This window comes from Urocitellus parryii, chromosome 11 (genome assembly GCF_045843805.1).
Source record: "Urocitellus parryii isolate mUroPar1 chromosome 11, mUroPar1.hap1, whole genome shotgun sequence".
Taxonomy (NCBI): Eukaryota; Metazoa; Chordata; class Mammalia; order Rodentia; family Sciuridae; genus Urocitellus; species Urocitellus parryii.
The window spans coordinates 111,424,719-111,451,544 of record NC_135541.1 but is presented as its reverse complement, the minus strand read 5'-3'; the positions used below and the strand labels follow the sequence as shown (position 1 = coordinate 111,451,544).

The 26,826-nt window shown below is 45.0% G+C and overlaps 1 protein-coding gene across 1 annotated transcript; it reads left to right on the top strand.

Annotated features, from left to right (window-relative positions):
• The first annotated feature begins 76 nt into the window (after positions 1–76).
• On the top strand, positions 77–26,826 carry Znf697 (zinc finger protein 697). Its single transcript, XM_026413712.2, has 3 exons — positions 77–241; positions 22,590–22,830; positions 24,304–26,826. Exons 2-3 carry the CDS (start codon positions 22,590–22,592, stop codon positions 25,713–25,715), a joined length of 1,653 nt encoding a protein of 550 aa, XP_026269497.1. The 5' UTR covers positions 77–241; the 3' UTR covers positions 25,716–26,826.

Here is a 26,826-nt window from a genome sequence, read left to right as displayed (position 1 = left end):
CTGCTCCTCCCAGGAAATGTCCTTTGTCCAGCCCTACAGGAAGCCCCAGTGAGGAGTCAGCCGGGCAGCCAGCCAGTCGGCTAGCTAGTCTGCCAGCGAGCCAGCCAGCCAGCCAGCCAGCCAGCCAGCGGCTGCTGGAGCCTCCGCCGCCGCCGCAGCACAAGGGCAGTCGCGCCACGGTGCGAGGCTTGGGCCAGGACGCTTGGTGTCCCCGCTCCTCGCCGCGCCCGCCGCAACGCAGGTAGGAGCACGGCTGTGGCTGGGCTCCCCCGCCGCCTGAGGATGGTGCTGATAGGGACCCGACCTGATCACTGCGGGGATGGGGTGTGTGCATGAGAGCTGTGGCTGAAAGGCTGGGCTAAGTCGTGTCCCCCAGATGGCACCCCTTGTCCGCTCTCCTCTGGGCTTAGGGTTGCCGGGCGCACGGTGTGCCCTCGCGCCTCCAGAACCGAGGCTGAGCTCCCTCTGGGGTCTCTGGCTAGGGGCTGGGAAGAGGCTACCACGCGAGGGAGGAGGCAGCGCTGCGAGAGGGAGTCGGACCGTCCCGCCGACCACCGAAGGGGGCATCAGAGACCCTCGGAAAAACGAAGCCCAGGGAGGAGCTTGGAAGGCCAGGAGAAGGTGAAGGGCTTTGTGTGCAGCTGTGGACCCGGACGGACAGCGCTCCTCTTGCCCTGCCTGCTCGCTCCCTTAGCCCCACCGGAGGACCGCAGGGTCAGGGTGGGGACTCCGAAAAGGGCAGCAGGTTATCTTGGGTCCTGGTGAAATGTCTTCCTCTCCTTTCTTCACCCCTCCATTTTCCCCGACTCAATTAGCGATTTTGACTGCGCTCAGACTGGGCAAATGGCACAATAAGGACGGGTGGGTGGAGGGCTAGGCAGCAGTTCATCGCCCTAAAGGGGTCGCCATCTAGCTCTAGGAGGCTTCCCAACCACACATGGCCTTGTTGGAGGCTGGGCAATAGTGGGACCTGCACCCAGGGGACATGCCGAGGCTCAGGATTGAGTGTAGGCTTGGGGTGAGGCGTGTTGGGAGAAGTGGGCAAGTGAGAGGTTGTGGGAAAGCAGCGACACGGGGGGCACTGAATGCATCTATGGCCAGTGTCCATAATGGCCTCCAGAATTGGATTATTACTTATGTGAGTTTCTACATTTTCTGGTTTTCTTAACTGTTCCCCGCTGTCCCCCTCAAGTGAATCGCTTACTCCTCTACTGTGTGCTAGGCTGAATGCAGTTGGGTGATGCTGTATTCCTGCTCCATAGAAGTCTTAACCTGTGGGGTGACACACTACTCTGTATCTCCTATGGCAGTGCTTTCCTCCTACTAAGAGACTGAGTGTGGGAAATGTGGTGGGATAATGGCTAGCAAGTTAATGGTCTTTAAGAGCTGTGATAGATGAGTGGGTAACCCTGAACCCTGCCCAAGTGTGACTGCTGCAACTGAACTTACCTCACCTAAGGAGCATCATTTTTCTGCTCTCCCACTTGTCTCCAAGTGTTTTCCTCCTTTTCTTCAGGCAAGATATTGTTATTATCTAATATGAAATACATTTTTTGTTGTTGTTGTACTGGGGATTGAACCCAGGGCCTCTCTACCACTGAGCAATACCACCAACCCTTTTTATTTTATTTTTAAAAAATTTTTAAATTTTGGGGGGTGTACTGGGGATTGACCTCAGGGGCACTTGACCACTCAGCCACATGCCCAGTCCTATTTTTTGAATTTCATTTAGAGACAGGGTCTCACTGAGTTGTTTAGTGCCTTGCTTTTTCCTGAGGCTGGCTTTGAACTTGTGATCCTCCTGTCTCAGCCTCCCAAGCCGCTGGGATTATAGGTGCTGGCTCCTTTTTATTTATTTTGAGACAGGGTCCTCTTAGGTTGCCCAGCATGGTGTTGAATGTGCAATCCTTCTGCCTCAGCCTCTGGAGTGGCTGGGATTACAGGTGTGCACCCCTGCAACTGGCTAGTGTGGAACACCTTTTAAGAACCAAATGGACCTTTAAAATTGCGACTTGGGTGCCAAGGTTGGGGTACTCAATGCTTATATTAAGAAGGATGTGATAGGGCACAGAGAGAACCTTGCACCCTATATAAATGGTTTGTAGGGGGAAACATTTCTTTACTGTATTGTCTAGAAGAGATGAGATATCTGAACTAAGGTAAGAATGGAATTGTCCAAGTGGAGGGCCTGAGGATGGGGAAGTGGAGAGGAATACTCCGTGCATTTAGCGGATTGTCTTCAGTTGGGAGCATACTGGCTGTGTATCTTGGAGGTGGGGAAACATTGATGTCAGCCTGGCCCAAGAGAAAATAAGATGGCACCAAATGGAACCAAGATCATAGATGGGAAGTCCAGCTGCCCTTTATATGACACAAAGTTAGACAAAGATGGCCTTCAAACACTTCTGGGATTAGAGTGTAAACAGATACCAGTAAGCAGATGTAGCTGGATTGAAGTGGTGAAGAGCGACCTCAGCAATGGCCTGAGTCTTTGGATTTTCTCATAATTTACTTGTTTGTTTGCCTAATTCCTAGTTATCCAGTGAAGGGAAGGAGAAAGGGTAAAGGTTGGTTCCGAAGATGATAAACTAAGGCAAGAAAAGGCCTTGTTTACTCATGAAGGAAGAAAACAAAAAGCTTAAGAGGTCTGGAGCCTGAACCTATCTAAGATACTGCACCTTTTTCCTTTGCTTCTTTACAGTTTTCAGAGTACCACATACTAGGAAGTATGGACATAATCAAAAGAAGCAACTCCTTACTGTGGCATTCAAAATTTGTCACAATTCCAGTACTTGCCTACCTCTATCCTCCTTTGTACCTGAGCCACCTTAAGTTATCTAGCTATTCTTGTGGGAGATAGCTCTCCATCCCAGGTGAAACACATATTCTCTAACTTCCAGGAGTCAAGCTGAACCACCTATACCAACTCTGTCCAAATCCTAGCCCAGATGATGAGCTCCCTTATAGAAGCCTTGCTAGCCAGAATTAATTTTGTCCTCATGGTTCTAGTTGGCTTCTGATAGATAGTTGTTCATTTTCCTCTTTAAACTGTAAATCCTTTCAAGTTCCTGTAATCCCAGTGACTGGAGAGGCTGAGGCAAGAGGGTTGCAAGTTGGAGGTCAGCCTGGGCAACTTAGTGAGACCCTGACTCAAAAAATAAAAAGAATGGAAGAGTGCTCCTGGGTTTAGTCCCCAGTATCACAAAAATACGTATATATCATAATACATATATATGTAAGCCCATTGGGTGCAACGATTCTTTCTGCCTGGTACTCTTTTACCTAGCAGGTACACAAATTTAGATATACAAATGATGTTTGATTTTAAAAATATGAATAAATGAACAGATGAGTGGAAAGACATGAGTGGATGAATGCATACATCTTAATTTACTTGTTTTGTAGAAAATCCTTTCTCAGACCCATCAGGATTCATGCCTCTAGGACATCATAGACTAAAGCATTACCTTTTGCTCCTGGCTTAAGAAGCAAAAGGATCCAAAGGTCCTAAAAGGACCGGTCACACTGTCTATTACAAAGACATTCATGAAGATTTTTGAAAAGCTTCTTTGCCAGCCCTGTAGAAGTATATAGAATGAGTTAATCGAGTGAATAAAAAAATAATCTCTTGTCATTCTCTCAGAGCAAAGATGGTAATTTTCCTTTTAATTATTAAGGTGCTTATTAGAAAGTAGCACCACAAAGACTGTCCTTTTTGCAGCTAAGCCAGACAGGCACCATGTCTGTTAGATTTTTATAGCCCAAGGGTTGAAAGGTAGAATATGGAAGTACAAGACAGATTAGACCCTTCAACTTTCTTTCTTCAAAGACATTGTAATTTAGTAATCCCTTATTTATATCTAACTGGACAGCTTTTCTTGGTTTCTTTCCATATGATTATAACCTTCACCATTTCTTGAACATCTTCATATCAGCTACTAAACAGGATAATTGATTTGTGTTGCCTCATTTCATCTGATGACTGACATTATTATCTCCAGTCTACAAATGAGGAAACCAGGGCTTAGAGAGAAGAACCTCGCTGGAGTCCCAGGTTGTACCCTGAAGACAGATTGGAATTTAGGTCTGTTGACTGCCAAGACTGTTCAGAATTTGCTGTCCATGCCAGATCTCTATTCCTTCTTTCCCTGGAGTCCTCCACTTTACAGATATCCTACCGTCATTAGGCTTTTAAAATCATTCTGAGATCTACACTGTTTTGTGTAAATTTTTATTTTTATGACCTTAAACTAGCATGGCCATTAGTTGGCAAGGCCAGTTGTAGAATCCCTAATAGGACCTTTGGGCACACAACTGTCTGCCTGGAATTCTTTTTTCTCCCAGCCTATCTGAATTCTTTGTTCCTCTCTTCAGGGTAAGCTCACTTCTGAGTAGCCTGTCTTGACCATACCATGCCACACCTTAGCCTCTCTTTCAATCTCTTGCATTGCATGAAATATTTGGGGTTCAATATCTTATTTATTTGGTAGTACTAAGGGTTGAAACCAGGGGTACTATATTTCAGAGCTATGTCTCTAGTCCTTTCTATTTTTTAATTTTCAGACAGGGTATTGTTAAGTTGCTCAGGCTGGCTTCCAACTTGAAATCCTCCTGCCTCAGCCTCCTGAGTAGCTGGGATTATAGGTGAGGACCACCATGTCTAGCTTCAGTGTCTTCTTAATGAAAGACTTAAGTGAGCCCATCCACATGACAGAGATTGTATGTCCTGAACACAGAGTGGCATATGATGAATTTCCAGAAACTGTGTTAATGGTGAATTGGTTATAAGTAGAAGGCAGAAATGTGGGCATGAAGCATTGTTGATATGTTAACAGTTTCCTCCAAAGTTTCCAAAGAGAGGTTTCCAAAGAGAGGATAATGATTTTCTCGGTTAATTTTCACCTTTCTCACATGACCACGGAAAGAGGTAAGCACCATCTGGAAGCATGCCAGAGCAGATCTGCATAGTGCTGTTTTTATGAGCTTGATAACTCCAGCACTGAATGATTATGGTGCTTAATGATTTTAGGTAGCCTGAGGGGGCCACTGCTTCAGTACCTTTCCCCTTCCTGTCATGCTTATCCTCTGCCAAATCTGGGAAAGGCCTTTTGCTGTACATGTGAGAAAATCAGAGGGCATCCCTGACTTCAGGTGTGGAGAAAGAGGGGGGGGGGGGAGAGAGAGAGAGAGAGAGAGAGAGAGAGAGAGAAAGAAAGAGAAAGGGAAAGGATGGGTGAGGAAGGAAGATGATTCCATTTCCACTTCTGATATCACTTCTGAGAGTACTGCAGTGAGTATGGGGGTCTGCATTTGGGCTGTATTACATCTTGTGTGATGGGGGATGGTAACAAAAGATCAGCAACCTCTCCTTGGGTGGAAGAGACTGTCCCATTTCACAAAATTGAATCCGTCTCTGGAGGCCGATTTAGACTTCCTTTCCTCTGACCTCGAGGCTGCCAGAACTTCGAAAGCCTTGGTGGAAACACAGTGTGCCATGAGCTGTTACAAGCAAGTTAGTCATTTTAAAGGCACCTAGGAGAATTCATGGGATTTCTACTTCTGTGCAGCAGGTCATATTCTATACATTAGGCTAGCAACAGGGTTCCAGTGAGGTGTGCCGGAGGCTGGAGGGCCACTTGTGGTACCCCAGTCTTCCCTCCATGCAGGGGCCCAAGGCTCAGTCCTGGGCACACAGCTCTCATTTGCTATGTGTAGTTAAGGAAACAGGACTGACTTTTATTACAAGAGATGTTTTATGTATTTATGGTTTTCTTTCCATTAAATGACAAAACAAGAACCATTCTTTCTGGGTTTTATTTATTTAAAGACATGTTTTGCATTCATCCCAGTACTATGGGTATTCATCGTTTGAGGCTTGGTGAAATTTAGGCAGGGCATTATAGGAAGGAAACTTTTGACCATTTTTTCCCATACTTGGGAAGTTTGTAAATGTCACAGAATCACTTTCCTCCCCTAGTCCCCCTCCCCGCCCCCCCCCACCCCCTACCTCCACTTTCCTTCCGCAGGTATTGACAGTGATTTCTGAAGGTGGTTTTGAAAGCTGGACTTAAAAAATCCACTAGAATTTAATCTCCACAGCTTGGAACTTAGAATAATGGGTAGCATATGGTAAGTGATCAGTAAATATTTGTTGAATGAATGAGTGTATGACATTTTAAAATATTTCATTGTGATTCTTTCCTGATAGGATAGCATTGCCATTTTTGTTTTTTAATTTTTATTGAGTTGTGGAAAAGGGCATATGCTTATAAAGCCTATAAGATGGGGAAATGATTGTATACATAATATACACACATAAATTTTTGAAATAGACTTTTTTTTAGGGAGTATTCAGGGTCACAGCAAGATTGAGCAGAAAGTAGAGAGAGTTCTGGTAAGTCCCCACACATGCCTAGCCACTGCCAACATCCTGTACCAGAGTGATACATTTGTTACAGTTGATGAGCCTAGGTGGATACATCATCAGCCAGAGTTCCTGGTTTACTTTAGGGCTCACTCCTGGTTGTACAATTCAGTGGATTTTGACCCATGTATAATGACATGTATCCACCACTATTGTACAGAAGAGTTTGACTGCTCTAAAAATCCTGTGCCCCACTTAGTCAGCCCTCACTCTAGCCCCTGGCAACCATGGATCTTTTTACTCTCTCCATAGTTTTGCCTTTTCCACAATGTCATATAGTTGGAATTAATATATATGTAGCCTTTTCAGATAGACATTTTCTTAAAACTTCGTAACATATATTTAAGATTCCTTCCCCTTTCCTTCTGGCTTCATAGCTCATTTTTTGGGGGAGAGGGTGGGTAGCAGGGATTGAACTCAGTGGCACTTGGCCACTGAGCCACACCCCACCCCCCAAGCCCTATTTTGTATTTTATTTAGAGACAGGGTCTCACTGAGTTGTTTAGCACCTTGCTTTTGCTGAGGCTGGCTTTGAACTCGCAACCCTCCTGTCTCAGCCTCCCGATCGATTCTCTGGGATTACAGGTGTGTGCCACCACACCCAGCTCATTTGTTTTTAGTGTGTAATAATATCCCATTGTCTGGAGGTACTACAGTTTATATATCCATTCATGAATTGATATTTTGGTTGCTTCCAAGTTTTGACAATTGTGAATAAAGCTGTTATAAAGATGGGCAGGTATTTTTTTGTGGACATAAATTTTCATCTCAGTTGGATAAATGCCAAGAAGTGTACCTGCTGGATCATATGGTCAGAGTTATGTCCCTGCTTGGTTTTGTAAGAAATTGTCTTTCAGAGTGACTGTACCAGTTTGCATTCCCATTGGCAATGAATGAAAGTTTCTTTTGCTTCACATTTTTACCAGAATTTAATGTTGTCTGTGTTTTAGATTTGGGCCATTTTAATAGGTGGATAGTGGCATCTTGTAGTTAATTTGCAATTCCTTAATGACATATGATTTTGAGCATCTTTTCATATGCTTTCTTGCTATCTATATGTCCTCTTTGGTGAGATGTCTGTTCAGATCTTTTCTGCCCATTTTTTAAAAACTAGGCTATTTATTGTTGACCTTTAAGAGTTCTACATATATTTTGGATGGCAGTCCTTTATCAGATACTCCTTTTGCAAATATTTTCTTCCAATCTGTGACTTCTTGTCTTATTCTCTTTTGCATATATGAATTTTCATCATTTCTTTTCTTTTTTTTGGGGGGGGGGAGTATACATGTACCAGAGGTGTTTTAAATATAAAACCAGATATAGGAAACCAAAGAGTGAGAGACTTGAAGAAACACCCCTTCGTGCCCCCGCCCCCCATTTAATTTTTTTTTAATAAGGTAAATGTCAATTGAATTGAACCATATTGCAGCCACAATCAGAAATGGCCAGGTGGTAGTTACCATAGGAACATGGTTGGTTCTATTTCCCTAATAGGTACCTGTGTTTATTGGTCAAATTAGTGGTTTGCTAGATATTTCTGGTCACCACTTCCTATATGGCATTTAATTTTACAGATTTCTTTAAGGGCTTATATTTGCTTCACAGCTTAATTCTGGGCCTTTAAGAAAGGGGTTTTCTGATTGTATGTAGGTAAGATGAGAAAAACAAGAAATTTGTGCCTCCCTGGTTATAAGAAAAAACAACAACAAATAAAATAAAACACCCTTAAACTGCCAGAGCATTAATTTCAGTCTAAATAGATACTCTTAAATACAAATTTCTCTATATTTGAATGAGTTCCCTGCCTTCCATCTTCCGCTATCTACTTTTTTCTTGGTCTCATTGTTGTTTTGAGAATAGTGAGTGTTGGTCTTTTCTCATTGATCATTTTAATTTCTTGTTATTGCTACTCCCATGTTTCCTTGGGTGGGAGAGAAGCAGTTGATCTGTTAGATCAGGGGAGAGTGGAAGAGCGTTTTGCACCATGAACACAAACAGCTCTCACACCTCCATTCTTTGCACAGCTGAAGCAAGGGTTAAAAGCTGGGAGTGGAGGAAGGAGCCACAGGGCCATTTGATACAGACAAGGGCTGCTGACATTTGACCAAGGAACGCAGAATTCTTTTTGGAGAACGTTCTGTCTAACTTTTGAAGCTAATTGCTACTTTCTGTCATGACTGCCTTTTAAGCAGGATAATTAAGCATGCTTGGCTCTGGGTGCTGACCGGCTATCAGATGCAGTCAGGAGAGCTAGCTTGTTACCTGCTCTGATTTTTGGTTAGGTCACTAGATTTCCTAGTCTCTTTCGTTTTTCCCTTTGAGACTCAAGGAAGGAAATAATTTCACCTAATTGTATTCATTTCAAGAAGTACATGAGGGCCCGTGGTGTGGTGGAATCACTATAACACAACTTGTGAACACAAGGAACTTATGGTTGGGAGGTGATGGGGGAGAGGGAGAGGCCACAGTAAGGTATGCATTATTAAGTCTGATATTTATTTTTCAAACTAATATGAGGCAGAATGTGATAAGGAAAAGTATATCATAAGGAGTCATACAAAATGAAATAATTCTGAACATTTAAAATATTCCTATAAGGTAGGTTCCACCAGTACCTCATTTTATAAATGAAAAACTGAGGCGCACCTTTCACCACTACAGGTCCTGCTTCCCTCCAGGAAGGGAGAGACATCCCAGATTTCTTGAGGAGGGATGGCGTGGCAAGACAGGAAAACACAATGCCTTCTGCAGGATGCAGAGCAGCCCTTTGGGCTGGTGTTAAGGTGAAGAAGGAGAGTCAGGGGCTACTTTGTTGAGACTTGGAGTCTGTGCTACTTGTGCAGTAATTTAGGGGTTTCTGAAAAGAAAAATAAAGGGAGTGACATGTTAACTAGGTGAGTGTCCACTCCTGTGAGAGTGGCAATGAAATAAAAGGAGAAATTCAAAAAGGAAGGATATGGCAACTGATTTGATTGAAAGGGGTGAGGATCAGGTCAAAGTTGACTCCAGGGTTTTTGAGCCTGAGAAGTAAGAACAAAGAAGGCATTAACAGGAGTGGACACTTGTTGGAGCTGATTTGTAGCAAGCTTTTGGGAACTTTTTGAAATGACCCAGGTCAGATACTCGCATTACAAATGGAAATTCATTTAATCTTTACAATAGCTTTTCAAGGTGGCTTGTTCTGGCACACTGTGTCCATGAGGTAACTGAGACTGGGAGAGGTGAAATGAGTGTCCCCGAGGCATACGGTGTAAATGTGGCCATCTTCTTAATGAACCTAGGGCTGCTGACTGCATAGCATGTGCTTTTCTCCTTATTTCAGCTGCCTCCTGTCCCTTGTTACCTGGGATGTGCATGGCAGCATTTTGGAACTCTGGCTCTTCGGTTATAACACTGGGGCGTCATTAGGAATGTAGATCTGAAGTGCTGGCCTGGGATTGTGGTCAGAGGTTCAACTTTGTGAGGCCTCTGGTCAGAGCAGGTGCATATTTAAAACTACAGGATGATGCCAAAGCATTGAGAGAGACAGAAGAAAATGTGGAACAAACCCTTGAAAATTGACCTGTTTTGTAAGGTAAGAAGAGGAGACAGGGTAGAGTGTGAAGTACAAGAAGAATCGCTCATTCCCAAGATCATCGCTCATTCTTCTGTACTCAGTCGGAGGGAGGCCAAGCACAGAGTGAATTTCCAGGGAGAGCATCTTGATGGGAATTCTGTAGCCAGTTATTGAGCTATAATGCCAGACCCTTTTACAGTGTTGTTGGTGAGATCACAGGAGATGTGACCACAGGATTTGGAAGACAGAAAAATAAAGCTGCCATTGATATGAGCCTGGTTTACTCAAGTTAGCAGTTAATATCATCTGCTGAGCTGGCTCATACCTGGAAGCCCAGGCTCATGGGGAAACTGGTGTGTGGGGTGATGTTAGCTTTGACCAGGGCTCACTGGCAACTTTTCCTCCTTGACCCAGTAGCCTGTAAGATCTGTTTGACCTTAGCTGGCCATAGTGGCACACACCTGTAATCCCCGCTACTTGGGAAGCTGAGGCAGGAGGATTAAAGCCAGCTTGAGCAATTTAGCAAGATCTGTTTCAAAATAAAATTTAAAAATAGGAATGCGGATTCCTATTATCCCTAATAGCTCAGGGATAGAGAGCCCCTGGTTCAATCCCAAGTCCCCCCAACCCCAAAATTATGTGGGTTGAGTACAGTGGTGAATGCCTGTAATCCTAGCAACTCATGAGTCTGAGGCAGGAGGATCACAAGTTCAAAGCCAACCTCAGCCATTTAGGAAGACCCTAGGCAAATCAGTGAGACCCTCTTTAAAAATAAAAAGAATAAGATAAAATAAAGGACTAGGGATGTAGCTCAGTGGTTAAGCACCCCTGGGTTCAATTCTCAGGTACCAAAAGCAAAAAACAAAATGAAAATTTATTTGGCCCAAACAAATGACACTGAGAGGAAATGTTATATAATATGTAATTTGATGACTGGTTTTAGGCATTTAAAAAAAATGATACTGCAGGATGACAAAGTCTCCTTTTTAATGAGAGGGTTTCATAGTTAAAATGGAAGAATGTCTTTAAAGATCCTTTTGGATGGACAGGGGTGTAGCTTAGTTTAAGACACTAGACAATCACCACAAAACAACCACAAAAAAACTCTGATTGTCTTAAAATAGCATAATCAGTACCGTCTGCACCACCTCTACAGCTTCATGGGCTTTCTGTGTTCCTCTCTCTCTGACTTTTCTTTCAGGTACTATACCAAGGACTTGAAGTTATTTGGTGTTTACCATGACACCCTGTTAAGTAAGTGCTGATTCAAGTAGCTGCTTTTTCTAGCCAACAAGATGTTCTGTATTTCTCTAGTGAAAGCAATAGATAATCCCAAACTTGTTAAGTCAGAGATCATTTCAGAGATCATTTCAGAATATTTGTTGACTTAATAAATATTCTTCAAACTTGTATCTGACCCATTTCAGAGGGTCAGATAGAAGTTTGAAGAATATATATATATATATATATATATATATATATATATATATATATTTTTTTTTTTTTTTAAGAAGAAAACTTATTGAAGTCGCAATAGGGGGAAAAATTAGCAGGAGTCCAAAAGAGATAGGTGGGGGAAGGAAAACAGCAAGCAGCAAAATGCTGTCATGCAAGTCAGAGCACTAAGTCCATAAATACGGCAGAGCAGGCTGGAGAGCACCTGATGCAGGGAGACTGTGCATAGAAGGAATCAGGTAACCTGAGTGGCAGTCCCAATTCTCCACCAACTGCATACCTTCCTGAGTTCCAACAAAGTGTGAATCTTCTTTGGTCCTCGTTTTTCTTATCTGGAAAATGGGAGGTTTTTAAAAGAAATTTTTAATCCAAAGTGGTGAGGCTTTCTCATCATCTCTCTATATTCTCTTCAGCAAAGTTTAGTTTATGAGCTGCCTGCCCTGCCACCTAGCCCACTTCTATACCTCCTCCCACTCAGGGAAGACAAAGTAGGTAATTAATTGATTTCTTGTGATTCCAGGGATCGAACCCAGGGCTTTTCAACCTCGTGAGGCAAGTGCTTTACCGCTGAGCTATGTCCTCGGCCTCAATGCAAACTATTAAATCTGGGGCAAAAGATGTCATGGAAAAGAAGAATCCAAGAAACAAGATTTGCCCTAAAGACCCATATTGGATGAGCTGGGTGCTTCATCTCCCCAGTTTACTTTCCTGACTTCCTGTTAATCCTGAACTGGGTCTCTCATTCTTGGAGAGTTTTGTGTAACTTTTAGAATCCCCTTCTTTACCCAGGAATTCTCATGATATTATTTGTTGGCAAGATGACTTTGCTGACATTTTGAAGATTTGTTAGGAATGAGTTGGTGACTTTGGCCAGATTTTAATTCTTAATTCTTTTTCCTCTGAGAAGAGGATTAACTAACAAAAGCATTTTGTGTGTTGAGTAGGTTACGGTTTGATTAATGTGATTTGACTCACAGCCCAAGTAAGCAGCTAGGGACCCATAAAACCGGGGTCAGACTTATAAATTAGGGATATATCCCAGAGAGGCAGTGTATTAGTGACTCTAAGAGCAAACTCCCTCTCTGTGAATATACCTGCCAGATAACACAGATGATTAGAAAAGCAGGTGAATTAATGTTGCTGGGAGGCCGACATCTCAAAGTCCCAGTTAGCCAAGTACCACTAGATTGTGTATCAAGGGGAGAAGGAAACCAAAGTTGAGATGCTAGCTCATGTCTGCTGTTATATGCGGTGCTAAAGGGTAATTCATTTTACCTTTCTAGATCCTGTCTGCTGGGCTCATCTGCAAAATAGGCTGCTGGCTGAGATCACAGACTGGATCAGACAGTTTGCCTTTGCTAGGGGTCTCATTTTCCATCCCCTGCACATTGTGGGTGTGTGCTGCTGCCTGGTTTGGGGCTTACTGCCATTATTTTCTCTTCTGTGCCAGCCCAACAGAAGATCTCGTGGCACATAGTGGCGAAGTTGCTCTTCTTCCCCCAAACTACTCTGGATCACTTCCGACATATTTTAATGATTTGTAATGTATTATGAGTTCTTTAGAGCGGTGGTTTATAACAGGATTTGTGTTTGTTTTGTCTTTGTTCCATGGATCCTTTCCGGGTCCAAGGAAAAGCCGTGAGCCTTCTCTGTGGAAGAAGTGTCCCCATACACTTTTACATAAGTTTCAGGGTATTCCTGAGCTCTGAAGGCTTAGAACCCAGGCCCAGAACCCATGCTCAGGAAGAATATTCTGTTTACAAGTTTGAGTGGTGCTGTTGCTCTTTGGGAAATGCTATAGGAACTAGCACAGGAGGGGCGTAGGAGACCAAACAGAGTCTCAGAGGCTGTGATGTTCAAGTTATGAATGAGCCCTGGACACTCACAGCCTCCTTCTTGAGACAGATTCATCACTTCCTAGATGAATGCAGCATCTTGGAGACTAGTTATGTGCACCATTGCCGGAAAGAAAATAATCTGCAAGCTTTTGGTTTCTAAAATAAAGTGGGAACATACATTCTAGCTCCTATCTCCGTACTATGGTATGAGTCTGTTTGGATGGCATCCTCTGAATTTCTCTGAGGAGGACACTTATCTACATTTTAAAGTTCTCCGGTTTGGCTAGTAATTCTGTTCCCGACAAGGTTCAGCACAAGGAGATTGCATTTTCATACATCACTTTTGCTGTTATCCTCCCTTTCATCTTTGCATGCCCTTACTTTTCTCATTCCCTTAGAAGATCATTCTGGGTGTGATCCATTGTTGAAGTACTTAATCCATGGGATACTCCCATCATTTCCTCAGTGTGACTGTCCTGGGTTAATTCCTCAAAGGTTGTCATAACGTGGGCCTCTAGCCTGGTTTATTTCCCTTTGGTTTTGAATTTTCAGTCTAGAATTACTGAATTAATGGTAGAAGTGAATACGTACTAGCTGACAGCGTCCTTTGAGTCCTTTAAAAATATGAAAGTAGATAAAAGTGGAAACAGGATTCTGATTCTATTTTGGACGCAATAGCTATTCCTGAATCTCATAAAATGTGGTGGAGGGGAGAGACCCAAAAACATTAAATCTAATTTTTTTTTTCTTTTTTCCCTTGCTCTCTTACTTCACTGCTCCGGTCCCTGCTTCCCATGAGCTCTATCCAGGAGCACAGTAATCACTCCTGACTTGGTATGGTTTGTAAAAGCCGGCTATTTCTTTTGTGGAAATCATTGACATTTTGTTGTTTTACTCACAATGTAAGTGAATGTAATCGATCTTAAGTTTCAGAAAAAAAAATATAATTGGTTTTCCATTTTAAAACTTCTTTTAGGAAGTTTTATAGCAAATATAATAGTGGATAGAAGAGAACGTATAAATGTACACATATGACCATCCAGCCTCAGCAAGGTGGGTATACAGCCAATCTTGTTCCATCAACACGTCCTGGTTCCCCTTTGCCTTGGAAATACGCTGAAGCAAATTCCAGACATGTCATTTCACCTGTAAATATCTCATGTATTAAAGATGTAAGAAATCTTTGCAAACGTAATCCAATACCAGCACCTAAAAAACGAAGCTTAATAGCAAATATCTAATCAGCATTCACAGCTCTTTCAGTGGTCCTATACTTTGTTTTTGTAGTTTGTTAATGTGAATTGGGATTCATCCAAGGTCTCTGCTGTGAGGTTGGTTGATAAGCACTTAGGCTTTTGACCCATAAGGTTTCCCTTCTGTTTCTTGCCATTTTTGTCACCGTTTTTTATTGGTATCGAAGAAGCTGGTTTGTGTGTTTTAGTTTCCTATAATCTAGGTTTTGCTTATCTGTTATTTTTAAGGAAATGAGTAAAACAAGTATGTTGTTTTTAAAAAGGTGTTTTTAAGTGTGTGCAAAGTGACTTCTTTACATTTTCTCCCCCTGCCATCTCTTTATGGGAAGACCTTGGCCAGTTACATGCAGAAGTGTCGCTTACTGGGTGCATTTCCCGGCTGGCCGGAATACACCAGCCATTCCTCATCAGTAACACCAGTTATTCTGGGCAGAGAGTTGGAAGGGCGGGTTTTCCTGTTGAATGTGCAGTGAGAGGCAGGAGATCAAATGTCCCAACACTTCTTTTTTTGTTATGAGGAATGAGGAATATTCTCTCGAGGTTTGTTCATTCCAGTAGAAAGAGGATCTCAGAATCTCTGGGTTGGGAAAGCTTTCCTGAGGTTACCTGACCCCATCTGGCCACCTTAGCACAAGATTCTAGTACGAGGCCGTTCATTAACATTCTACATCTTGCATAAATCCTTCCACATTCCATGTTTTCTCTTTTTCCTTCAGAGAAATGGATTATTAAATTGAACCTCTTTCTGTGTACACATACTCATGCCTGCATATACTTTAAGATTAATCTTGATTCTTCCCCTTTGTCCTCTTCAGCACATAACTCTGAGACTCTACTCAAGTGTTTGTATGTAATAATGGTTTTCATGAAAAAAGAAGATGTTTTCAGAAGTAAATTTTGAATAATGATGGGATTATTGCAGATGGTACTTTTTCGTTAAGCTATATATAATGGTTAATTTGATGTGTCAACTTGGCTCGGCCACAGGGTGTCAAGATATGTGGCTGAGCATCATCCTGGATGTTTCTGTGAGGGTGTTTTTGGATAAAGTTAACATTTAGATCAGTGGACTTTTGAGTCATGCTTGATTGCCCTCCACAACTTGCGTGAGCCTTATCCAATCAGTTGAAGGCCTAAATGAAACGAGAAGACTGCTTTCCCTGAACCAGGAGGGTTTTCTCTAGCAGATGGCCCTCAGCCAAGAACTGCATCTACTCTTGGTTTTCAAACCTGTCATCCCGTCCTGTAGATTTTGGATTTGCCAGCCTCCATCACTGCAAAAGCTAATTCCTTATAATAAATCTCTTTCTAAATATGTATCCATCCATTGGTTCTGTTTCTCTGGGAAAACCCTGACTCAAACAGAGGGGCAAAGGATAAAAGGGGCAGATGTATGTCCCAGATTTATTTGACTGTTTTTTTAAGGAGGCATTTTATATCAAAGAGATGCAAAGATCATTGGCAAGGCCACGAGAATACTGAGATTCCGGCCACAACTCTTCTATCACCTGCCTTTGGGTGTGTAACTCTGACTTTCCTTTTCTTTGCCTCAGTTTATTCTCTGTAAAAGGAGTTTGAACCAAGAGATTTCCAAAATGTTTGAATTTCATGAATACAAACATTGAACATCTGAGCCAGCTGCTGAAAAGGTTGTGTGAGGATCATTCTTCTGAGGATAGCCTTGGGCTTCCCTTGCTACATAAGAAAAGAAAAAAACTAAACAAGTTAATGTACAAAGGTAGTAATTGTGGTATGATATGATTTCAAGCACAGGGGACAAAAAAAAAATTACAGAAGGAATTCCTGTTTCAGGTAGAATGTTCTCATCAGTAAATTTAGAATGCAGATGAGTCATGTCTGCATGAGGACCTTTAGCTTTGGTGACTTTTCACCTGAGTGCAGAGAGTCTAACTTCAAGTATACTAAAGATCTGCCTCTGCACTGCACTAAGTCTTATTGTGCAAAGAGGGAACTGGGTGGCGATGGTGGTGGAGGCTTGGCAGCTGTGACAAACTGAGGGGCCCTCGCCCAATCAATGGACAGGAAATGTCTGGCTACAAGGACATTGTCCTCATCTTGACCACAAAGATTCGAAGGAGTCTCAGACTGGCGCTGACCTGTGGGTTTGTGGACTGATCTCTCTGTTGCCTTGGTTGTATGTGTGTGTGTTGCTGGGTCCTGATCCTAGTGCCTTGTGTGTGCTGGGCAAGTAACCTCCTCATGTTAACTTGGGCTTCCCTCTTCCCCACAAAAAACAGCAGTAACCGCAAAGCAGAAACCTTATTATTTTAGCTTTTGCTGTCTGGTGAGTGGTCAGCACTTAGCTGCAGTCATCTTTTGGTGTTCTCTGTCTGGAATTAATGTTCACCTGACGTGCAGTCTGCCACTTGGGCAGCTGGCCTTTAAGGCTGGACGATCTGAGTGTGTGACTTGGAAAGCCAGCTAAGGGGACAGTCAGATGCCTACCTTCGATTGGGGACACAGTATGTGTAAGATTGTTGCTCTCTGCTCTAGAGGCATGCCCTGCAAAGACAGCCAGGTAGCTTTGTCTTTTGAGATCTTTCTGAATGTTAGCTCACCATGAGGCTGGGACATTGACGGCCATATCCCCTGGGAGGCTAGTTGACGGTTTACTTGGTTGGTGCTTTAAATGGACAAATGATTAACCCCCTGGAATCCGTGGTTAGACCCCAGTTATGGTGTTGAAGTAGACCTTTGAACCATGGGCTAAATTTGTTTTTCCAGACCTCTAATCCAATCAGGTGTCCCTGTCTGGTATGGAAAATTCCCTCGGGAGACGGTGGTGGGCAGGGGGTATGGGAAGTGGAAGGAGGACGCCTCCAACTCTTGCTGGCCCTCCCAGCACCCCACTGAGGAGGTAAGGAAGGGACCTGTAAGACGAGTGGGAGACAGGAAAGGAGTTGCAGCCTGGAGGCGGCTGAGTGGGAGCTGCTCCTGGCCCTCTGCCCACCCGGCTGCTTCCTTTCCCTGACATGACAGCCCTGCCGGCCTGGCTGCGGGCCACTTGGCAGTGGGCGCAGCAGCACAGCACATGAGTCCCCACCAGGCCAGCCGGGCTGCGAGGGTCCTCAGGGATGGGCAAGGAGGTCTGTTCTCACACTGGCTGGCTCCTTCCCCACTGGGCCACCCCTGCCTGGTGCTGCCAGGTGTGGTGGCACAACTGCCGTCCCTTTTGCTTCCCTAGTCCAAGGCTCTCACTAGCTGCTCCCATGCGGAGGAGGAGGAGGAGGAGGAGGAGGAGGAGGAGGAGGAGGGGGAGGGGGAGGGGAGGGGGAGGAGGAGGAGGAGGAGGAGGAAATGCCAAAAGACAGTTGGAGTCCTGACTGTGGCTAGGAGATACGCCACCTGTTCAGTGTTCTTCAAACAGAAAATGGTCACCCCAAGTACCTGCAGTTACCAGCCAGTGGAGAGGGACCTGTTCAATTGTAGTATAGACACATAGATCTATTCCAATAGAACACTGGCTCCCAGCCTGATTGCAGTAGGTGACCTCCTGGCAGGGAAGTGGCAGAGCAGTGTGGGGCCCGAGAAGAAAACAAAAACCCCAAATGCTCCCAAGATGAGAGAGCGTAACCAGTGATTTATCTCTGAGAGGCTGAGACACTGGCTGTTATTCCTAGTCTTGGTTTCTCTCTGTAAAATCCAGGAAGGTGTGAGAGACGTGTGTGCTTGTCTACCCCATCCCCTTCACAGGAAGGTCAGTTAAACTCATAGTGGGGCTTCTGTTCAAATCCGAGATTTTGCAGGTAGCCATTGGGAAAATAATAAACTCAGTTAAATTCTAATTCTGGCTCTACACTGGCTTTACTTCCCCTCTTCCACTTCCCTCCCACGCTCTCTCTCTCTCTCTCTCTCTTTTTTTTTTTCTTTTTCAAAGACACTTTATCACATTTCCCTCCACTCAGCAGCAAAGTCTTCAGGTGAGCTGACTAGTATTTTCAGTAGGGTTGAGTACGGTTGGAAGGCACTTGAGCATTCTCATAGGGTGATGAGTGTTCTTTATTGACTCGAGACTTTGGGGTAGAGGAAGAGACACAAAAATGTTGTTAAGCTCTAGAAACTGGGATTGGAACAGTCTTGGGGAGGTTGCCCAGTGCCACCCTGACTGATGTGACCAGCAGTCAAAGGCTGTGTAAAGGTGAAGGGGATCTTTAGGGGGGTGTGAGTTGCCACGCTGGGGAGAAGCTGTCTCCTGAGCCTGACCACAGTGCCTCTCCAGATGAACTCACCCGAGTATGTGACACACGACCTCAAGAGGACTCCGACACATTCAAACCCAAACCCAAATGCCTCATTGAGTAGAAGTCCAGAGGGGGCAAATACTTACCCACAGTCACACAGCACAGTGGTTGTGCTGCTCCCAAACAGGGCTCTCTCCCACAGCTTTTTTGTTTCTATCAGTGATTAGAATAAAATGTGGAATTAATTTTGTCTGCCTGGCTATTCCCACTTCCCTGTTGTTCTAGTCTTCTATTCCTTCTGACTAGGGGGTGGCTAGCTCCCTTGCAGATGGTGTTGGCTTCTTGAAGCACCTGCCTGTTCCTCATTCAGCTTTAGACCCATATATGCCTCATCAGCTATAAACTTTCCTGCTCTCCTTAGCTCCCCTGTGCTGCTAGCCAGCCCTCCCACCCCGGGCTCCTTTGTTCATTTGGTGGGTTGTTCATTAAGCCTTCAGCAGCAGGAATGAGGGAAGCTCTGCTTGTACTCATCGAAGGCCATTCTCAGTGAAAGCAGCTGTGAACCTGTGTAATTTTTAAAATCAAGAAATAGGCTAAAGTTTACTACAGTAGTCAAACTACTATTGATTGTGTCTCTAAGGTGCCAGTGGCTTTTATAAAACACCAATCTTATATGGTTCTCAAACACCCATACAAAGTAGGTGGGGGCATCCTTGTTTTTAAGGCTATAGCATCTGAGATTCAGCAAAGTCGTGCAGCTTGCACAAGGTCAAATAGCTGGCAAAGAGCAGAGAATGTGAACCCAGGTTAATCCGGTCACAAAACCACCAAACTGTCCCGCTACCCACTCATTATCCAACCGTGGCCTTGCCCAAGAAAACATATTGCTAGTTTTTATTTTGAGAATGAGTGGGGAAGGAGTTGGAACAAAGTGTGCTTGAATATCTGCTGACTGACACTTCAGTCACACCACTGAGATAACATTTCTGAATAGCAGCTCTTCTAGAATGAGGAAATCACAACTCCTCGTCTTCCTTTTTTGTTCTTTCTAGAAAAAAATCATAGGGCTTTTTCTTTAATATAATTTAGGTTATCAACAACATTGGCCTTTTTCCCAGTTAAAAACCACATGTTTACTGTAGAAAATACAGATGCACACAAGATGACATGACTTTTCAAACTTACAGAAGCTGCTTAAGAATGTGGGCACTGGCTCTGGATTTCCAGGGTATGGGCCCTCTCTGTAGGTCTGCGTATGATGTTGGCCTCATCATTTTTGTGTCTGTTTCTGGTCTGTGACGTTGGAAATAGCCAAACCTCGTTGGATTTTTGTTAAGTTTAAATGAGTTAATAGCTGCAAAATCCCCCAAAGGTAAACAAGAGATTTTTAACATTTTAACAAATATTCTTCTAGTCACCCTCTCTGAGCCTGTGTATTCATGTGCAAATATATATGCTAGCATACATCTATTAATAAACAAAGAGGTAATTTTTTAAACCAACTACTTTCATCAGGTTCTCTGCCCCTTCCTTACCCCCACATGGCCTTCTCCATGACTTGATGGTTGCTTAAACCCCAGCGTGTGATGGCATAAATGGAACTGAATACATTTGTTGGGTGTAGAGATTCCTAGTTTTGCACTGAGAAGATTGGAGTAGTTGTGCCATGAATGTTGCCTCTGGGTGATAGGAGCTTCGACGCTCTTTAGAGCATACCTTTTTATTTTTTGGGAGGGGAGCTCAGAACCTGCCTTGATTCTGAGCGTGGCAGCACTGTGAATTCGTATGCCAGTCCTGAGCGGGCCACTCGGACTCTGGCTCTCGCATGCATGTCATCCCCCTTAAATCTGAAAAAAACATGTTTCTGAATTTAACTTCTCTGGTATGACTGCTCTCTTGATTTGCAAGAAATCACAAACCCGATTGTCTTCTTGCCATTTCTGAGGTGCTAAGAAGCTGTCCTTAAAATGCGTCAGAGGAGAAGCCCTCCTCCTTGCTTGCCAGGTTGGTCCCACCTTTCTGGGTAGAGAGCTGCAGTTAAATCTAGGCCATGCTGGACACTGAACCACACAGAAGAATCAGGAGCCAACATTGGGAACCTGGTATTTTAAATGATGTACTTTCTAAAGGAACTCAGCTGCACTGTAGGATGCTACTGACAGATCATGCTCAGGCATCCAAAACATTTAAGGGAAGAACCTGATTGTTTTTGTTTTCATTCTAATCTAGGGACTATATTTTTTCACTGCTGAGAAAAGAATCTAATACATTGTCAGGCTAATGTGTATGCAGAATTGTAGAGGAGCCAGTGTGTCTTTGAGGTATGCTAGACCAGCATTAGGACTTAAAAAGAGAATAATGTGTATCTCACATTTGGAAAACTCACAAAGCATCAATTATTCTTGGTAGTGTTTTCCAAAGTGATCTTTAATTAGTTTCCTCTTGACACTCTCCCTGTGAGCAAGGTTAAGTAACATTACCCTCTTTGCACTGATGAGGACTCCAAAACAATGAGAGGTTAATTGACAGTGCCTTGTGGTCTCTACACTGAGGCTGACCCAGCCAGAGGAATTTCCTCTGCCTGTAACTCTGGCTTTCCACTCCAAAGGGTCTGCAGAGCCAGGGCTGCCTCAGGGAAGACTTCAACAGAGGCAGGAAAAGTTCCCAGCCAAGGAAGAAGCATCTTGCTCAACCTTCATTATTATTATTATTTCTTTTTCTTTTTTGGTGGTACTGGGGACTGGACTCATCAGCCATATTCTTGCATTCCTGTTTGGGGACTGCTGAGGTGGTAGTCTCTCGCAAAGTCATAGTCCAACTTCCTCCACCTAGAAACCGTTTTTGCTTCCTTGAGCCAAGCTGTAGGAGTGATGGATGGCAGAAATAAATTATTTTGGGCCCAAATGCTCAGTCTTGGCAGGGGGCCCTTTGTATTTGAGATGTAAACCTGACATCTACAAAAGGCTTAGGAATCTGATGTTATTTTTTCCCTGTAGTTCACATGTTGGCCTCTTCTGTAGAAAGGTTATCAGTTGTCCCTCATGCATGTTCCTGTTAAAGCTTACTTTCGATTCAGATATTGCAAAATATGTAATTAGGAGCACAGAAATGTTTCTAATCAAGGAAGCCCTTGTGTCTCTGCCTTCTGCCCCCTACAGACCTGCTAACATCCTTGAATCATCTTGGCTTATAGCTCCCAGCAATGCAGCAGATCAGTGCCACAAAGCCAGGGTTGGGGGTGCCACTGAAGTCATGGTATTATGTAGGACGTTACCATACTGATGTTAGTTATCCTTGTGTCCTGACTGTACTTTTTTTTTTTTTGGCTCCATAAAGGCCCTCTCATAATTAGCAAAAATACTCATAAGATTGTTATGGGCTTGTGGAAGACAAGCTTAATAAGAGTAAGGAAAGCATATAATTTTGAGCTAGAAAAATTGGTCTAATCTTCCCTCTATTTCTTATGAGTTATGGAGCCTTAGGCTAACAGGTCTTCTTTTTGAACTTTACATTTTTTTTTCAGCTATAAAAATGGGGATATCTACCTCATGATTAAACTATAAGGCCACACTAATAAAAATGTACTTCATAGACAGAAGCAGACCAAGTCTGGGACCAATGAGGTTGCTACAATTCATCCACTATCCAGGTGTCCTCCTCTGTACCCAGTTGTTTACCTTAAATTTACACAGGGTGGGGAATAGAGATTTGCCATCTGGGACTTGGAAGTCTGGAAATTTTACTGGATGGGGGGAGATCAAGGCCAGACATGGTGAGCAAAGTGGACGCTGAAGTGACTTTTCTGTGAGTTTTGTCTGGAGGAGGGATCCTTGGTCACCACTGTTGTTCTTTTCTTCCTAGATGGAGCAAGAAGATAACCAGGGTATGTGTGAACACCAGGACTCAGAAGACGGAGCGATGGGCTCCGATTTTGAGAACACGGAGGACAGGGAAGGGGACCCAGAAGAAAGAGGAATGGGCTTGAATTCACAGGATGCAGAAGAAAGAGGCCACCTGGAGCTGGAGATGGGCTCCAGCCCCCAGGAGGAAGCTCTCAGTGAGGACTTCAGGGGAAGGGAAGTCGTGTCCAACATCTGCACAGGTGAGGAGGTGGGAATTTCCCCCACTCACATTCACATCTTGCTTTCTAGAATTACCAACAGGGGCAGCATTATCTTTGGGGGAGCTTTCTAGAGACCATTAAGCAGGATTCTGTACTAACCTAGCCTTTCTAGTACTGGTCCTTGGGCACATTATTTTCTTCAGTCCAGTCTGAGGTGGGCTGTGCTGGTAGGCATTGGTGAAGAGGCTCACTCATGGGTACAGCACTTTACAGTAGAGATCACCACTGTTAATTCCCAGTTGTAACAGCACTACAATTACTCAGGTGACACTGGAAGGGTCGCTGGAAATGAGTTGCTGAATTTAAAGAGTTACTAAGTACAGTGTTGAGCAAAGTATCCAGATGCAGGTATACCTCCTCTGTAAACAGTGTTAAATGACCTGTTTAGGTTCATGTGACTAATTTCAGAGTGCCCAATTCTTCTACAAAATCCCTTGCCATTCCTGACCTGAGAGCTGGACCTTCCTGGTTTCTGTCTTTGGGCATTTGTTACTTTATCCAGCTGAGTACATGCCCCAGGGTCAGAAAGGAGCTGAAATACTCTATGCTAGGACTGTAAGGTTACATTCCTTACCGCCTGACAAAGTCCCAGACTCCCTGCTGCCCTCCCCCACAGTGCACACAGCTTGTGGCCTTCCATAACTGAGTAACTTCCTGGAGTGCCCTCTGCTTGGGGATAAAGTAGCTAAACACTAACAGGTGTGTATCCTTGAAGCAGCCTCCAGCCTGGGCTCAATAGCTCTAGCCTCTTTCCTTCTGTCATCACTCTCCTCCCCCATCCATAGACAAGACCAGAAAGTGAGTTTAGTTTGTTGTTTCACCTGAAGCTGTGCCAGGCTGCAGTTTTTAAAAGCTGGGTTCATAATCATATATGCATGGAATTTATTTGCTTCATTTTAGCCTCCTGCCCCTTTCCCGTGCCACCTCTTTTTCAGACTGCGTTTGAAAGTCGGTCTAGGGCTTGGTTAGGACAAGTGGGTTTTTTGTTTTTTTTTTTTTTTGTTTTTTTTGTTTTTTTTTTTTGTGTGTGTGTGTGTGTGTGTGTGGTTAGCTACGCCGATCTTTTCTTTTGAGGAAATAGCCTTACAAGGCACTGGTAGCTCTCAAGCAGTGAAAAACCTTTTCTCTGGAGATCGAGATCCCAAGGAGTCCCACCTGGCACAGACTCTGCCATTTCCTGCATTCAGAAAGCTCCGCTGGGTGGGGCCTGCGGAAGAACTGGAAAACAAAGTAGCAAAGTCTGCAGAGAGTGTACACTCCTTAGGCCTTTTCTGGGAGGAACCTAGTGGGAGCGGGGCTGGAATGTAAGGGGCTGGGTGGAGACTGGGAGCGTTTGGGGGAGGTGCATTACACCTTGGCCCACACACCCTTATGTCCAAGCTCCTTTCCTCTAGTCTTATCTTGTTGAGCGCTAGGTCAGTAAGCCCCTCTGCTTTCTTTTCAATGTTGCAGAGGGATTGCTGAGTGAGGAGGAAGCTGTTGCTCTCCATGAGGAAGATGATCAGCCTGGTGTGGTTGACATGGGGATGTTCCCAGGTCTGTCTGAATCAGACAGCATATCCCGGAGTCCCCAGGAAGAGGAGGAGGAGGAAAGTACTGGAGAGAATAGGTTGGAAGAGGAAGAAGAGCAGCCGCCACCTCCCATACTTCCCTGGAGGCGCCACCTGTCCCTGGGAAGTCGCCACCGAGGTGACAAACCTGCTCACCGCCGCTTCCACCGCCTCCACCACCCCATGGCCATGGATCTCGGGGAGCTAGACAGCCTGGTGGCTAGCATCATGGATGCGCCCACCATCTGCCCCGACTGCGGGGAGAGCTTCAGCCCAGGTGCCGCTTTCCTACAGCACCAGCGTATTCACCGCCTGGCAGAGGCCGCCGCGGTAGCCAGCCTGGAGCCTTTCGGCCTGGCGGGCGAGTGCGGAGCTGTGGTGGGGATGATGGGGATGGGCGTGGCAGGGGGCTTTGGAGCTGGGCCCACACTGGCCCGGCCCCCGCGCGAAAAGCCCTTCCGTTGCGGGGAGTGTGGCAAGGGCTTCAGCCGCAACACCTACCTGACAAACCACCTGCGCCTGCACACTGGCGAGCGGCCCAACCTGTGTGCCGATTGCGGGAAGAGCTTCAGCTGGCGCGCGGACCTGCTCAAACACCGGCGCCTGCACACCGGTGAGAAGCCCTATCCGTGCCCAGAGTGCGGTGAGGCTTTCAGCCTCAGCTCGCACCTGCTGAGCCACAGGCGTGCGCACGCGGCCGCCAGCGGTGCAGGTGCTGCAGCGCTGCGGCCCTTTGCCTGTGGGGAGTGTGGCAAGGGCTTCGTGCGCCGTTCACATCTGGCCAACCATCAGCGCATCCACACGGGCGAGAAGCCTCATGGTTGCAGCGAGTGCGGCAAGCGCTTCAGCTGGCGCTCGGACCTGGTGAAGCACCAGCGCGTGCACACAGGAGAGAAGCCCTACATGTGTTCAGAGTGTGGTGAGACCTTCAGCGTCAGCTCACACCTCTTCACGCACAAGCGCACGCACTCGGGTGAGCGGCCTTATGTGTGCCGCGAGTGTGGCAAGGGCTTTGGGCGCAACTCGCACCTGGTGAACCACCTGCGCGTGCACACAGGCGAGAAGCCCTTCCGCTGCGGCCAGTGCGAGAAGCGCTTTAGCGATTTTTCCACGCTCACGCAGCACCAGCGCACGCACACCGGCGAGAAACCCTACACGTGCATTGAGTGCGGCAAGAGCTTCATCCAGAGTTCGCACCTGATCCGCCATCGCCGCATCCATACCGGCAACAAGCCGCATAAGTGCGCAGGCTGTGGCAAAGGCTTCCGCTACAAAACGCACCTTGCACAGCACCAGAAGCTGCACCTGTGCTAGGGTTAGGTCGGAGGGAGGTCGCCCTCTGTGAAGCATGTAGGGAATAGGTGTCCTGGGGACAAACCCTATTGAAAGAAGTGGGGAAGGGGCGGGAGGGGCAAGCTGAGAGTGACTGAGGAGCCTTTGAGTGTTAAGGAGTCCCCAGTAAGAGTTGTTATTTTGGGGTGCTATATTTTTGCCTACTTCCGCTCCAAGAAACTTTTGGGAGATGTGTTTGAGTAATGACTTCCTCAAATATACCCTGTAGGGAGTGAAGGGGCTTGGAGGAATAGGTGATTTGAGGACCTTGAGGAAGGGGGTTTGGAGAGTGGGGGTGGGAAACAGGATGGCAGGCAGTAGAGTAGATTGGGCTACAATGACCTGGGGGAATCAGGGGAGGAAGTATGGTTGGAGTGAGAATAAAGTATAATGCGGGTATAAATGATTCTGAACTGGTCCAACCAGGTGGTAAGCCAGTGTTTGCCCTGAGCTCCCAAATCAGCTATAATCGAGGAGACTCTTGTCCATCCTGAAGGAGAGGATATTTAGTATACTCTTCCTTTCTCTGAGCCACAGTTAGCTGCTATTTTGAGGCATCCAAGGGAAACTGGGAAGAAAACTACACATCCTCATTTCAAGGGGCGACTTCTAGGGTGTAGAAATACATTTGTAACTGGTTCTTAGATCTCTTGAAAAATCCAGCTCTTGCTTCTGATTCCTTGGTACTGCCTTGAACACCCTCTAACTTTGTGCTAGGTCAAAATCATCTACGTGGGTGACCTGCCCCTTGCCCTGTGTCAGGTATGTGCCAGGCCCAGTATTTCTTTAAGGTGTCACTTGTGATCCGGAAAATGGAACAATCTCAGCTATGTGTGACCTTCCCCTTTCCAGGTCAGCTTGATGTCTGTGTTTCAAGTGAACCCCAGATGGTAAGCTGCTATCCTAATAATGATCTGCTACAGAAGTCAGTTAGCTTAGGAGGTTTTTCTGGCAGTATGTGAAAAATCCAGGAAAGCAAAGTTCACAAGTTGGAATGCAAGGCTCCTTTGTCTTTTTGCCTTCAATTTGCATGTGTGCCCTGTACCCCGCTCACCCCCAACTCCATTCATATTGATGAGGGATCTAGTTCAAG

Bases quoted from the DNA above. Each gene is read 5' to 3' on its own strand.
- Znf697 (XM_026413712.2), top strand. From the start codon at position 22,590: ATGGAGCAAGAAGATAACCAGGGTATGTGTGAACACCAGGACTCAGAA. The intron at 22,831-24,303 runs GTGAGGAGGTGG...TCAATGTTGCAG, and splicing joins CGTGTCCAACATCTGCACAG to AGGGATTGCTGAGTGAGGAG.